Genomic DNA, 15673 nt, shown 5'->3' on the forward strand with positions numbered 1-15673 from the left:
CAGCTCCTCTCTGAAGTTATGTCTCTTCATGAGTAAGCAATGGCATTTGCTGGAAAACAATATATTTTCAACTGCAATTAGCAGGTCTGAATCTCCTGCTGCCATTGGTTGCTATCTCGATGAAAAATGACATACTTCAGGAGACAGTATAGTGGTTGGAGAAGGGGTTTGGGAGTCAGGACTCCTGGGTTCTAATTCTCACTCTAATATGGACTGAGGCATTTGATCAATATTGCCAACCCAAAGCATTTGAAAACCGTGAGTCAGCCCCACTCCCCCATCATGAGATTAATTTAAAAATCATGATACTTTAAAAATAATATATTTGGGGAGCTTTATTTTTCTGATGGTGTTTGAGCCTTTAGGGTTCATGTTTTTAAGCTTTTCTCTGCAGGAAAGGAAAGTTGAGAATCTAATATAATCACCTGACTCCAGAAGCTGGGGCTTTAAGGAAACATCAAGTAGTGTGATACTGAGGATAAAATTGTGAGACTCACAATAAAAATCGCAAGAGTTGACAACACTATGTCCCCATCTGTAAATGGGGATAATGATATTTATCTACTTCACAGGGGTATTGAGGCATCATAGGGGTATTGAGTTTTCATTGTTTATAAAGTGCTTTGAAGCTCTTGGACTAAAGTTGCTAGGAAAATGAAAGTATTTTTGGGACACTAGTGGTTTGCAGAAGCATAATGTAAGTTTTTTAAATAGTCTCAGTTTTAATGCTGGAAGTCTGTGTTTTAAAAACGGGAAGAAAAGCATTTCCCCTGTTACATGGGTGTCTCTGCTAGTGCTGACCGGAATGGACCAAAGCTTTGAAGATAGTAGATGGCTTTTGCTCTTAAGCACTTAATTAAGTTAATCATTAAATACAGTATCAAACAGCCTCAGGAGTAAGAGACTTTAGTGCCTCCTTTACATTTCCTAAGCAGAGCTAATGTTAAAATGTACTGCGCAGAAGTCTGCTTTGCTTCAGTTGGCATCTGTTGGAACAAACGTAGAGTCATATTTGGAGAGACAGATAAGGAGACCCTAAATATCCCCTTTCTCCCTTCCGTAGCTGAAAGCAGATGGAAAATGTGGCCTGTGCCTACAACACAACCTTGAGAGCCAGGACTCCTGGGTTCTTTTCCTGCCATTGCCCATAACTCCATGTATAGCTGTGGTATTGTTGTGTTATTTCTCTGTTCTACAGTACATTCATCTGTAAAATAAAAGCAACAATGCTTTTGTACCTTACAGGACTGTTGTAAAACTTAATTAGTGTATGAATATTTGTAAATCACTTTGAGTTTTGCACATGGACAGCCTTATGTAAAAGAGAATCAGCATTATGCCATGACTAGGGCACTGGGCAGAGCTTCAAGAGACATGGGTTCTATTCCCAGCTGCAGCACCTTGGGCGAGTCACTTCACCAGTGTGCCTCAATGTCCCATCTGTAAAATGGGGATAGTGATACTTATCTCTTTTGTTAAGAAAATTCAAATCTTTACATGAAAAGTGAAATATAAGAGCTCGTTATATGGTGTTAAGGAGTGTCCTATAAAGGTGATGTCTGTATGTGTGTTAGAAGTTGGTTAACAGATTAGATGCCAGAAGACAGCACTCAGGGCTTTGTGGGACCAATAAAACTTGTTGTTCTCTGCAAATGGCTTCTTGAGGGTCGCTGGTTACATGGAATTCTGAACAAATGCCTGTGTGTGTTTTACAATGGTTAATGCTTCCTCATCTGTTCTTTTGCAGAGCCCCTGAAATCATCCTTGGTTTACCATTCTGTGAAGCAATCGACATGTGGTCCCTGGGATGTGTTATTGCAGAGCTGTTCTTGGGCTGGCCTTTATACCCGGGAGCTTCAGAGTACGATCAGGTTGGTATGGATGCTGCACTTGCTTTTAACAAAAATACAGAAACTTTTTTCCTTCTTGTGTCAGAAGGGTCAGATTTTTAACTTTCTATTCTTTGCTGATGGAAGATATGTGTGTTTGATTTTAATATCCTAAGACTACTTTTTATCCACCTGTAGTGTTCTAGGTAACCAATAAGCTATTTAGTACTGTGCCTTTAAGAACTGACTGCCTAAGTGAACTGTCAATCAAGAGTATAAGTTCCTGTTGACTAGAAAGCTCTGTAGATGATCTCTAATCACTGAACAGAGCTGCCATCCTTACTCCGCTTAACAGCAAGTATTAAATGAAGATTTATTTGTTATAATATAAGAAATTGTATGAACTCAGCTGCTTTTTATAATCCCCTAATGGCGACGTATATTAAAATCAATGAAAAGAAAGAGAATGGTCTTTGGGGCAGATCCTCAGCTGGTGTCAACTGTCATAGCTCCATTGAATTCAACTGAGCTGTGATAATTAAAGCTAACTGAAGATCAGCCCCATAGACTTTAATGTTCCTGGCCTACCTCTATAACAGGAGACGCAGCAACCTCTACAGTTCAGGTTAGATAACAGTTTCTATTCTAACCACCTTTTTTCAGTTGCTCGTTCCTTTCTGAAACTGTGGGCTTGGGCTCTGTCTGAAAGTGATCTTTCTGGGGAAAGCCTAAGGGAAAAGGAGAGTGATGAAAAGAAATATAGTACACTTTTCCCATTATGAAAATATTCCTGAGAGTTTTCTTTTTTTAATAGGTTTCAGAGTAGCAGCCGCGTTAGTCTGTATCCGCAAAAAGAACAGGAGTACTTGTGGCACCTTAGAGACTAACAAATTTATTAGAGCATAAGCTTTCGTGGACTAAGTGGGCTGTAGTCCATGAAAGCTTATGCTCTAATAAATTTGTTAGTCTCTAAGGTGCCACAAGTACTCCTGTTCTTTTTTTAATAGTATTTCAGCCACGGCTTTAAAAGTGAAATCTGGCATGGAAATAGCCCTCACTGAGATTCAGTGCCTTTAGCTGTTCCAGAGGAAATTGGTTTTGTGTCTTTGAAAACCACATACTGAGCATGAGCAGTAGACTTCGCTCCAGAGATAAACTGACAAAGTACACGGTTGAGGAAGGACTCATCACACACATGTATACAGTTGACTTATAGTAGTGCAAAGTCTGCTCTAGTCAAGTATATTGAGGGCTCCTGTGGAGCTTATGAAATGGGCTGGCACTGAAACTGAGTCTTTGCTTCAGCCTGTGTGGATTTGTAAGGATGGGAGTGGGCTGAAGAGGGGCTATTGACATTTGTAAGGTGAGCAGGAGGGAGCCTTGCTCGGATGTACCTAAGGAGTTCCACAGCAGAAGTGGGCACTTTGTATGGGCGAGGGCCAGCAGCGTTTTGAAGTCCTCAGGACTGCAGCTGCTGCTTATGATTTTTTTTTTCTTTCCGTCTTTTCTTTTAAAAATACCTAGTGTTTTGTCTGTGGCATTTCCTGCATTAGAAGAATATTAAGTTTTCAAAGTGAAGCAATCAAGAAGTCAGGAAATGCTGAAGTTAAGGTTTCATATGCCACCCTATGTCAACATTATGTCAGCCTTTAATTACATGCTCACATACTTTTTCTCTACTAAATGAAAAAAGAATTCTCTACGCTTAGACACATATGTGTAACATCCCGTGGTTCTGTGTATGCCAGCTAGGCAGAGTCCATGAAAGTCATTGACATGACAAATTCAGTAAGCTATATAAATACTGCAGATTTAGTACATGATACAGAATGAGGGTGTAAATTTGCTTCAATGCATAGACCGCTTCAGTTCACCGATATTGGCTTCATCTGCTTTATCCTCTGAGCTGCTCTGAAGAAAATAAAAGAAGTACCAAATTATTGAAATGATATACCTTATAGAGACGAGAACTTACCATGAAAAGCTCTAAGTCAATAAAAACACACCATTAAAATGTGTGGGCATTCTCTTTTACCTTGAAAGTCTGAAGATAAAGGGAGAAATTCCCACAGACTTTAGAAGCTAAAGGAAGAATGTTTTATAGACTTTCAGGGTAAATGTCCTGAGACATTAATGATAAAGTTGGAAATGCCATTAAAGTCTATGGGAATTCTCTTTCTCTCATTCCTTTTAGTATATCTTTGATAAAGCCCAACTTGACACCACCCTTTTCTCTCTTTCTTTGTTCCAATGTTTTAAATGCCTCCTGCCCTCCTGAAAGGAAGACCACCGCAGATCTTCACAGGATGAACAGTGACCTCTCATCCTTCTCTTACAGATTCGCTATATTTCACAGACACAGGGCTTACCAGCAGAGTATTTGTTAAGTTCAGGGACAAAGACAACAAGATTTTTCAACAGGGATACAGACTCACCCTATCCATTGTGGAGGCTAAAGGTAGGAAGATATTTCCTTGTTTCCTTCATCTTGCAATAGTAGACTGGAAGTAAGGCGACATTCTGCAAAGTTGGAGCATGGGTCTCGTCTTTTTGCAGTGCATTGAGATGCTTCCAAAAACTGAGATGTTGGGATGGGTCTGAGCTGAGGTAAAACTGTTGTAACAAAAGTATGCAGCCCTTGGCTGGCCAATGGCTTTGCAATTAGTGCCTGGCACTGCATTGTAGAAGCTTTAAGTCCAAAGTGAACCTTAAAATCTCTCCAATCTGGAGCTGCCCAGCCTGAGGATATTGCAGAATGGACTATTTTAGTTTAACGAAGGGCATATCTGCGCTGCAAAGTAAAACCCCTGGCAGCAAGTCTCAGATAATGGGTCCACTGACTTGGGCTTGTGCTCCGGGGCTAAAAATACCAGTGTAGATGTTCCCACTTGGACTGGAGACCAGGCTCTGAAACCCGGCGAAGGGGGAGGGTCTCAGAACTTGGGTACACGAGCGCAAACATTTACGCTGCTATTTTTAGCGCAAGCCCCATGAGTCCAAGTCAGCTAACCCAGGCTCTGAGACTCACTGCCACAGGTGCTTTTTTTTGCAGTGTAGACGTAGCCTAGACTAGAGAGAGAAGTACTATCCTATCAATTTAGGGTTGTTGTTTATATCTTTCCTATCTATGGCTGCTAGTTGTAGTTGATGAAGTGATGTTTAATTTCACCTGCCCCTGGGTGGAATTTGTTTTTAATATCTGTCTAGTTGAGACACACATTTCCCTTTTAACAATTAAAATAGATAATAGTACAAAAAATGGTTCCCGGATCAGTGATAGCAACATGTTCTGCTGCCCTGTGTCTGGTGTTCTCAACAGGGAGCCCTCTAGCTTAACAATAATTGTGACCATCTTGGTCAGTAAAGCACTTTGGGATTCTTTAGGCATGAGAGGTGCTATATAAATGTATTTGGCTACTATTTTGGTTACTAGTTCAGGGAAGAGACAGGCGACTTTGTCCATGGTGTAGTTTGGGGGGGGGGGGGGCATGGGGAGCGTTGCCCCCCAAACTGCAAGCCTCGAGTAGGCACGGAATTTCCCCTCCACGTGCAGCCCCATTGGCCTGACTGGAGCTCCCCCGCACTCCAAATATAGAAGTCAAACTATGCCTATGGCTTTGTATAGAGGTGGGCTTTGAGGTGTCTGTCTGAGCTGGCATATCACCCTACATAGATGCAAGGGCAGCCCAGGTAACTGCCTTTCCCCTGTCTTGAGCAGACACCAGATGATCATGAGGCAGAGACGGGGATTAAGTCGAAGGAAGCAAGGAAGTACATTTTCAACTGTTTGGATGATATGGCACAGGTAAGAATGTTGGTGAGCAACTAGCGAGATGTCTCCTTGTGCTTCTGCGCAAGGCAAAGAAATGGGGCACGACATCATTTCTGCATATATACTGCTTTGGGCAAACCTCTGAGAAACACCAGGTCTGCACCAATCCAGCCAACTCCCAGTTGTCATGTGTTGCACTGGATTCCTCCAGAAAAAAACAGATATATAGTCATAAAAGTGACATAAAGCAGTGTTGTTGAGTAACTAGGAGTTTCACAAGTGCTAGGTTCTCTTCCTAGTGCTTGGGATCAGGAAAGATTTTAATATGAAGGCTTTTCCTGGCACCTGATATGTAAATAGTGATGTCCCCCATAAACTTACCAAGATCTTTTTTTGTTTGTGGGTTTTTTTTTGTCGTCATTGTTGCAGGACACATCATTCAGTAGTCTGATTGTATAGTGCTTTATGTGTCAGAGCTTGTCTGTTACCACACAGAAGCTGTTCAAAAGCTGCAAAGGGTGACTAACATCTTCAGTAGCCATTGACCCAAATGAGCTAGATACTTAATAGCCTGTGTAGAGATTTGGCTTGTACTAGCCTAATGGTGATTTGATTTGCCAGCTCAGATTCTTCCTTGTGACCTCAGCAGCTACTCTTCCAGAGACAGAAACCTGATGGAGTCAGGAGAGAGAAAATGATCTGCTAGAGACCTGACTATCTGAGTCTCCCTTCTAACGGTTGTCCCTTCTTTTCCAGGTGAATATGACAACGGATTTAGAAGGAAGCGATATGTTGGTGGAAAAGGCAGACCGGCGGGAGTTTATAGATCTGTTAAAGAAGATGTTGACTATAGATGCGGATAAGAGGATAACTCCGATCGAAACTCTGAACCACCCCTTTGTCACCATGACGCACTTGCTTGATTTCCCCCATAGCACACAGTACGCTTCCTTCTCTCTGCCTTGGGCTGGGTTTTCAGAGAGAAAAAGCAGATGAAGAGGGTGGGAGGGGAGACTGGGCTGTAGGGTGGACATTTGGGTTGATAAAAGGGCCTAGCAACAGTATTTTAAAGGGACACCATTAAGGAGTTTAGGCCCAAAGATTTTAATTTTTGTTTAAAAAAAACCCCGAACCTGATCTGAATAAGAAATGTGTTGCTGATGCAAGGCATTCAAAAGACTGCAGAATATATTACGTTCATTGTGTAAACATTCAATAATTACACACATTCATATTAAAATACAGAAAAAATATATGCATATGATATAATATCAACTTGACTTATGCATGTGGCAGAGGAAGCATAGCCCAGGGGTGGTGCTGTGGTTCTCAACATTATCCACAGTGGAATCCATCCCCTCCTCCCAGAAACCCTTGCCCATCTAGCTGGAGTCTGGTCAGGACCATTCTGTGTTTAACAGTCTGGAAAGAGGACAGAGTTGTCATAACCCCAACACTCGTTTGCAGCCCCCTTGTTGAGGATTCCTGATTTAGAGCAAGAAACTGGAAACAAGAAATCTCAGTTCCATGCCCAGCTCTCTCTCAGACTTGCTATGTGACCTTGAACAAGTCACTTGAACCTCAGTTTCCACATCTGTAGAATGGAGAAATACTCCCTTGCCCGACAGAGATGTTATAAGGCATGGTTCATTAGGGCCTGATTCTCATTCATAATAAGGCCTGAACAGCACTATACACTAGCCTGGGACTTTGGAGACCTGGATGCAGTTCCCTGCACCACTACTGACTTCCTGTGTGACCCTGGGCAAGTCACTTAGGGCCAAATTTTTAAAGATATGTAGATGAAGATAGGTGTGAAGTGGGATTTTTAAAAGCGTCTAGCTGCCTAACTCATTGATTTCAAAGTGAGTTAGGCACCTGGTTTTGAAAACCCCAGTAGGTGCATATCTGCATCAGCACGTACCTACAAACCTTTAATAATCTAGCCCTTAGACCAGGGATCAGCAACCTTTCAGAAGCAGTGTGCCGTGTCTTCATTTATTCACTCTAATTTAAGGTTTCGTGTGCTGGTAATACATTTTAACATTTTTAGGTCTCTTTCTATAAGTCTATAATATATAACTAAACTATTGTTGTATGTAAAGTAAATAAGGTTTTAAAAACATTTAAGAAGCTTCATTTAAAATTAAATTAAAATGCAGAGCCCCCTGGACTGGTGGCCAGGATCCAGGCAGCGTGAGTGCCACTGAAAATCCTTCAGCACACATGCCATAGGTTGCCCACCCCTGCCTTAAACTGTCTGAGCCCCAGCTCCTTGTCTGTGAATCGGGAATAATAGCACTGCCATAACTCATAGGGCTGGTGTGAGGACGAATACATTACAAATTGTGAGGTGCTCAGACCCTGTGGGCCATATAACTGCCATAGATAGATAAATAGATACTGAGGTGATGAATGCAGTATGAACACAAGATAATTGCTAAAAACAGAGAGAAAATAAATTCTACTTTCATTCAAAGTTGTTCATAAATAAGTCAGTGTTTTATGAAAATATTGAAATAATATACAAAAAACTACTTTTATATTTGCAATCACATGCTCTCATTTGCAACAATCCTTCCTACATGAGCAGTAACTGCTTAAAATTTTAGAGACTCAGGGCCCAGTCCATTGCCATTCGGAATCGTTCCATGGATCAGGGCCTCATTTCTGAAGTTCTTACCCTTGCCCTCCTTGGGAAAAACTCCTAACAGTTCTTATTCAGGAATAACTCAGTGGAAATTTTTGTATGAGTTAGACCTTCAGGATCGGGTCTCTAGATGCTAAACATCCCGCCTGCTCAGTGTGTAACCTCATTCTTCCTCCGTTGGAAATGCTGATTGGTCAGAACTGCAACAAGCTCTAAACAATGTGGGTTGGCTGATTTGAAGTCAGGCCTGTGATTGTCCTGAAAATAGGAACTTCAAAGCCTCCAGGAATGCTGGGGACTGTAATCTCTCTTGAAAGTAAATCAGAAAACAGATGCAAATGTAGAGAAGACATAGTTGCTGAAAGCAGTTTTTACTGTGACATGCTTTAGAGAAAGACTACAAGTCCCAAGAACCCTTGAGGCTTTGTACTTGTTAGTCCCAAAGCAGCAGCAAAGCGAGTCCAGTGTCCAGCTTTGCATTTCTGATTGCATGGATATTAAATTGTGGGAAATGCCAGTCTTTCTGACCTGTTTGGTCATGTTTCCATGCATGTTTTGGCATACACAGTATATTATTTCACTAACTTACAGGGAACAGGTTATATTTTGTAGTACAGACGCCCCCTGACTTACGCAATTGTTCCATTCCGGAAAGCCTTGCGTAACTCGAATTTTGCATAAGTCAGAAATGTATACCAGTACGTTACGCAAATATTTCCGCAACTCGAAAATCCTATTTCTGGCTTATGGAACGTTTTCCATAAGTGCGAATTTGTGTAAATCGGGTCTTGCGTAACCCGGGGAGCGTCTGTACTCTTTTGTAACATGTGCAATGGTAGTATCGGATGAAATATAAGTATGCTATTTTCAGTGTTTTACGATAAAGTTTTTTGAAAAATAGTTGTTAATTGCTAAAACCTACCAAAAAAAAAAAAAATCCATGCGAGAGCATTCTACATTTGTCACATCGATTTTTTACTTTTATACAGATTTCTAAATATTTTACAGATTACTTGTCTTTCATAGATTTAAAAAGTACATAATGAAATTAGATACATATTCTCTTACATCTAATTCAACATTGAGTAATTATTGAACAGATATAATCATAACCAAATAGCTATTGAGCTTTTGAGAGGAAGCATAGTCTCTTCATTAAGGGACGGGACTGGGTGGTCAAGGGATCTGGATTCTGTTCCTGACCATTCTGTGGTCAGGGGCATGTTTCTTTAAATGGACACTATCACCTTAAAAATAAAGTGTCATAAATAAACACTCGTCTTTACCTATGTTACTGATAACAGCTGAGATTATTAAAAGTGAAATAATTTTACAAATTCAAACCTGAGGCACATTATTTATTTTAAAAAATTTCTCTCAGTTTAGCCAATGAAAATCAAGGAAATCAATTTCATTTTTGTTTTCTTTATAGTCAGTCTCACTGTCAGGTTCTTAGTTTCAGGTTTGGGTATCAAACTCTGGGAGAAATATTGGATGAAAAATAACCATTTGAATTGGATTTTAAAACAATATTGAAAAGTACCTGATTGTGGACAGTGTTCAGCTGGTTGGTAAAGGTCGTGATCAGGCAGTAGATTTTGCCCATACTTAAATTGATAGTGTCCCTTTAACCTCTCTATGCCTCACTTTCCCAGCTGTAACAGTGAAATAATAATAGTACTTACCTACCTCACAAGGACTGTCCTTTAGTAGGGCAGCAGTGTTTACTATATTGCACTGTCAGTATATTGCTGCAGTCTGAGGATGAAAAATATTTTTCAATACTTCCACTGCCATATAATATATATGTGTGTGTATTTAATAAGTAAGGGTTTTTTTGGTAGTGTGGAGGGATTGTGGGGGAGGGGATTTAAACATTCCCCCACTGTTGACTCTCAGGCTGGGACAACCTCAAGGCCTGATCATGCAAGATGTTGAGCATTCTAGCCCTGATTCAGCAAAGCCCTTGAGCCATATAACTTCAAAGGGACTACTCATATGCTTAAAGTTAAGCACATGCTTAAGTGCCATGCTGGAGTGGGGCCAATGTGTTGAGCATCTTGCAGGATTGAGCTCAAATGACCAACTTTTTTTAAAGTGCCGAGCAAGATTTCAGATATCTCATTGACCACACACAGCAAAATCTTCCTCCAAAGAGGGAAAGACTTTGAAAACTGCCTTAAAAATAATCCCAAATGAGCCAAGACTAGCCGGCCCTTCTCCCCACCTCCCCATTCTCTGTCATGTTACAAAAGAAGACCCACTATTGGTTTGATTTTTCTTCCCCTCCTGTCTGTCTGCTGACAGCTTTGGCTGCTGACTATGACTTATGCTGCAGGACTGAGGCTGGATGGGGCACTCAAGAATGCTAAGCCAAAGCAGTCTTCTATTGACTGCCAGCTAGTTCCCTTTCATTACAAACAGTGCGAACCTGGGCTGTGGGGAAAAGGGGACATTCAAACACTGATTAATCTAGCAAGTGCCAAGTGTGGCCTGATCACTTGTCTCGGCCGTCAAAGAAATGCTGACCTGAAGCTAGGCGTCTATAGCTGACTGTTAACTATGCTCATCGGGGGTTTTTTCCTCTCTTTCTCACCCTCTCATCCCTTTTTCTAAACAGTGTCAAGTCCTGTTTCCAGAACATGGAGATTTGCAAGCGGCGGGTGAATATGTATGACACGGTAAACCAGAGCAAGACACCATTCATCACCCATGTGGCCCCGAGCACATCGACCAACCTGACCATGACCTTTAACAACCAGCTGAACAGTGTCCACAACCAGGTATGGGAATTGGCAGCAGCTGGGGCCTGAAAGCTAGAGAGCCCTAGAAAATGGAGAGCAGACCTAGCGCTCCTCTCAGCACATACCCAGTAAGATGGTTCCTTTCTGCCTTGTGACTAGAACATGCCACCCTCCTCCTTGAGTCCTGTCTAGTTGCGTGGTATTTGATACAGGAGAATTAATTCCATGGCACTTGTGTGACTGTGAAATATTGGCTTCTTAGTCTATCTTGTTGGAGATGATTCGCCCCGTCTCCCTGGAAAGCTGGTATGAAAAAAAAATCTGGCAGTATCCCTTTATGCAACAAGTAGGATTGCGCTCAGCAATAATCAGGCCGACACGAGTGATTTATTAATATTACTGCTGAGGTAAAACTAAATCCTCATATCACAGACACAATACTCTGCTGCAGCAGCAGCAAAATGAAGTGCTCTGACTTCTTGTCTTAGCATTTGGTGGTGGTATTTCTCCTTGTGTATTATTTGTCTTTACAGTAGTGCCTGCAGGCCCTCACTGAGATGGGGACCCCATTGTGCTAGGCACTGTATGTACACACAATAAGATACAGTCCTGACCCCGAAGGGCTTGCAGTCGAAGTTAGTAGATTCAGGTCTACTGCCTACACTTTGATCTCCTGTATCATCATAGGAGGGTTTTTAAAGATTTTAAAAGAGGGTGCGTGTGCACGAGAGTGGGACCATCACATGATCTTGATATGTACAGTGTTGGTGTATTTTAAACAAACAGTAGCTTAAATTGTTTCCCTTGGAATTGTATTATAGTAACTAAAGGGAAGGGGAGGTATTCATGGATAGGACAGTAAAAGACTGAAGCATGGTGAGGGTGTCATCCTTAGGGTTTTGTAGAGCTCTTTGGTGCAGGAGCCGCCTTGTTTTGATGTTATAACAAGAAGATTTAAGGGTGAGGAATATAACTGTGGCATGAGGGACTGGTGCCACAGGAATATAAGCTCCGAAAGAGTCTATCCAGGTTTGCAAAGTGATCCAATGTATCTTAGAAATCTAGATTTCATGCTGGCTCAGTTTTTTGTCACGTATGGTGAGAAAAGGCCTCTTTACATTATTCATAAAGCAGTGGGCACCACAATTGTACGCAGTGATAGGTCATTAGTTTGTCATGGTTAAATGTGGTGGGTTGTCAGTTTAAAAATACAGGTATCCTTGCTTGCTTGCTTTTGGAACTCAGACTGGAGAGTAAGACTGCTGACAAACTCCCCAAATTCCTGCTGCTTAACCTCTCCCAAGCACCAATTGGCAGCATTTACTATAACCAAACACCATCACCACTACTGGAAGAGCCAGACTCTGTCACCTTTACTCACACTGAGTAGTTCCTTCCTCCACCAAAAGTTCCTTCCAATGAGACTGTTAGCACTGCTTAGCTTGAATACGGGTGGAAGAATCTGTCTCTGTGTGTCAAGCAGTAGCAAAGATTTGGGTGAGGCTCTGCCAGTATCAGGAAGTTCCAACATTCTTACTGTAAGTCAAAAAACAGACCTATGGGCCATTTCTCCTGTTTCATCTCCCATCTCTAGGTTAGGTTTCCAATTATCTCTTGTGTTTCCATCATCTACGCCTGTTGTTTTTGTTGTTGTTGTTGTTGTTTTTTAAGGGGTGGAAGGGAAGAGCTGCCTTGGGTTCTCTCAGCAAAAGAAATGTGTAGTTGTGATGGGTGGATGAGTGGGAATTTCCAAATTCTCCTAAAGGGTTTGTGTTGGGGGCAGAACTGATCTTGCCAAGTTTCCCACAGGAAGTGCGAGAAATATTTACAGAGCAGCTTGACTTCATGTGACCAGTTCCTTTTGAGCCCCTTTCTCTTCCTGTCTCCTCCCTATTCTCCCAAATCAAACCCATCCTCAGGAGATGTGCTCCATTCTGGAGACTCCTTGGACAACAAACTGGGATGTGGGGTGGTTGGAAGCAGCCCCAGTTGATAGAAGGCCTCACTGATCATGCTCAGTGTGCTCCTTTTGCCCACCCACCCTTACCTCTGCGCTCCTCAGTTTCCTATTTTGCTCCTCCTTTATTTTTTGTTTGCTGGTTTTATTTAGATTCATTTATTTTTAGATTTGCTTCTTCCAACATACCATCTCCCTCATTTTTTGTTTGTTTGTTTAATTCCCATCATTCCTTTAGGCCACCAACCTGGCTCCCACCTCCACCAGTGCCACTATTTCCTTAGCCAACCCTGAAGTCTCCATACTAAACTACCAATCTGCACTCTACCAGCCTTCAGCAGCATCCATGGCCGCAGTGGCCCAGCGGAGCATGCCCCTGCAGACGGGAACGGCGCAGATCTGTGCCCGGCCTGACCCCTTCCAGCAAGCCCTCATTGTATGCCCTCCAGGTTTCCAAGGTAAGAAACAGGCCTTCCCCCTCACAGCCAGGCCTTCTGCTGTTTGATTGGGTTCTCATTTGAAAACTTCCTCCAGTAAATCTTTCTGAAGGAAGAAAATCAGGAAGTGAGAACCTCTGGAGCAGTTGGGTTGTGGCTGATGACTCGGGGGGCGGGAGGGAGGGAGGTGCGATTGTGATGCTCATTGTTCATTGCCCTGATCCGCGTATTTGAAGAACCTCCACCATGTTTTGGCAAACACAACAAGAACGGAATATTTTACTGACCAGTCCCCAGGTTGTTCAGTGATCCAGTTTCCACAGGGTGAATCAGCAGGTTAATGAGGTGGAGAGTAAGATGTCTAGCCTGGAAATTTGCCCCAATTATGGCCATCAGTGGCCAGTCATCAGTACAGCTGCACCACTGCAACTAGTATGGACAGGCATAGCTGCTGTTTGCCCCAGTGGACAATACTCCTGCTTAAAACCAGGGGTAAGCTGCACTGGGGCACATAGCAGCTTTGCCTGTCTATGATAGGGGCTGCTCCTGCATAGTTACACTAATAGCTATATCAGAGGCAAATCCCCAGGCTAGACAAGACCTGAGATTTGGTCCTGGTAGGGCAGGATCTATCAACAATAATACTTGGCAATACTCTAACCCCTTTTATACAAGGATCTTGCAGTGTAACTTTGACACCAGTTGAAGCCTAGAGTCCCCCAAAGGAGACAGGGCATTACTGACAGTATAGCTGTGGAATGTGTTGACCAATGTGTTCTGGTGATATGCCTTTAAATCCTAGTCAAGTCTAGAGTTACAAAAGTGAGTCCATGCAGAGTGGCGTGTAGAACCCTGTATTCTTGATTGCCAATCTCCCACTTTCATCAGCAGGCAGCACTCTCACCCTGGAGTGTATTTTCCTAGCCATCTATGGTGGTTGTCTCTAGCCAGACTGGAGAATAACAGACTTAATTCGAAAACAAACCATTAACTTCTGCCTTCTTGTAGAATTGTCTCCAGATGTAGGTTACATTATGATGTCTCTGCTAAGTTTAAGACATTCTAAAAACGTTCACAAGGTTTAAAGAGGGGTACTCTCCTGGTGTCCTTGGAAATGTCTTGTCTTCAGCCTCGGATGTATCATGTCTGCCAAAAGCTGATAGATCTCCTTGGGCCGGGATGTAATAAATTTGGCTGGATGTAATAAGTGGGAATCGAGGACCTGATTTTTCAGAGGTGCTGAGCACCTGCAGTTCCCATTGACTTCAGTTAGAGTTGTGGCAGTAGAACACCTCTGAAAATCAGGCCCCTCTTCTGGGCGGTGGTGATGATGATTAACTCTGTCCCTCTCTGTTCATGGAACAGGGTTACAAGCCTCCCCTTCAAAGCATGCTGGGTATTCTGTACGGATGGAGAATGCTGTTCCGATTGTCACTCAGGCTCCCGGGGCCCAGCCTCTTCAGATCCAGCCAGGTCTCCTCGCACAGGTAATTTCCTTAGTCTGGGTAAATGTGGATTGGGCAAGTATAGGTGGCACTTGAATAGTCCTATGCAGAGCAAGTCTTTTTCATTTAGTTTAACTACGTGGAGTGGGGGAAAGCGTGAAGGTTTTTTTCCCCAGTCCCTCTGTGGCTCAGTTTTAGAGTGGGACACCCAAGTGAGCATCTCCAACTTTCCATGGAGCATCTGTCTTTCCTCAATCTCCCTTTCATCTTGCAGGCCAATTTTAATTTCTGAAAGTCTCTAACAATATAACAGTTAATAGTGCCACTCTCTTTCTCAATCCTCCTCTTCACAAGGCCTAATGCAACTCCAATTGAAATCAATGGGAGATGACAATGGGAGTTGTGAGGCCGATGGTGAGAATTAATCATGAATACTTTTCTGAATCCTACTAAGCTCTTGGCCCTATGGCATCTTGTGGCAATGAGTTCCCCTGGTAAATTGTGTATTGTTTAAAAAATGTTTTGCTTATTTTAGTTTTACATTTGTTTCCTTTCAGTTTTATTGAATGTTGCCTCGTTCTTGAGTAGTGGAAAAGGGTAAATAGGCAGAAGGGAGGGCCAGGGCAGCTGAATCAGTGAATCTCTGCAGCAGCCTCTATTGGCACAGTTCTTGAGGGGATCCTAGTGGGAGATGCAACTTGTACCTCCTTGTGCCAGCTTCCGTGAATCTGGCCAATTTTGCTTTTTTAAATGGTCTGACTCTTATTGGTTCCATTGGTATCAGGAATGTCTTTGATGGAGAACAAATATACTTAACGTAATAAATAAATAAATGGAGA

At 42.3% G+C, this 15673-nt stretch overlaps 1 protein-coding gene across 2 annotated transcripts in view; it reads left to right on the forward strand.

Annotated features, from left to right (window-relative positions):
• Nucleotides 1-15673, forward strand: part of HIPK2 (homeodomain interacting protein kinase 2) — a 190851-nt gene that overhangs the window by 129436 nt on the left and 45742 nt on the right. The window contains exons 3-9 of one of the 2 annotated variants that reach the window (XM_054033549.1): nt 1748-1871; nt 4168-4287; nt 5548-5634; nt 6358-6542; nt 10872-11034; nt 13191-13410; nt 14755-14876. In XM_054033549.1, the coding sequence (XP_053889524.1) occupies nt 1748-1871; nt 4168-4287; nt 5548-5634; nt 6358-6542; nt 10872-11034; nt 13191-13410; nt 14755-14876 (1021 nt within the window). The remainder of the gene's footprint in view (nt 1-1747; nt 1872-4167; nt 4288-5547; nt 5635-6357; nt 6543-10871; nt 11035-13190; nt 13411-14754; nt 14877-15673) is intronic. The other variant, XM_054033559.1, reaches the window with a different exon arrangement.

The sequence above is a fragment of the Malaclemys terrapin genome, chromosome 1 (assembly GCF_027887155.1).
Source record: "Malaclemys terrapin pileata isolate rMalTer1 chromosome 1, rMalTer1.hap1, whole genome shotgun sequence".
NCBI lineage: Eukaryota > Metazoa > Chordata > Testudines > Emydidae > Malaclemys > Malaclemys terrapin.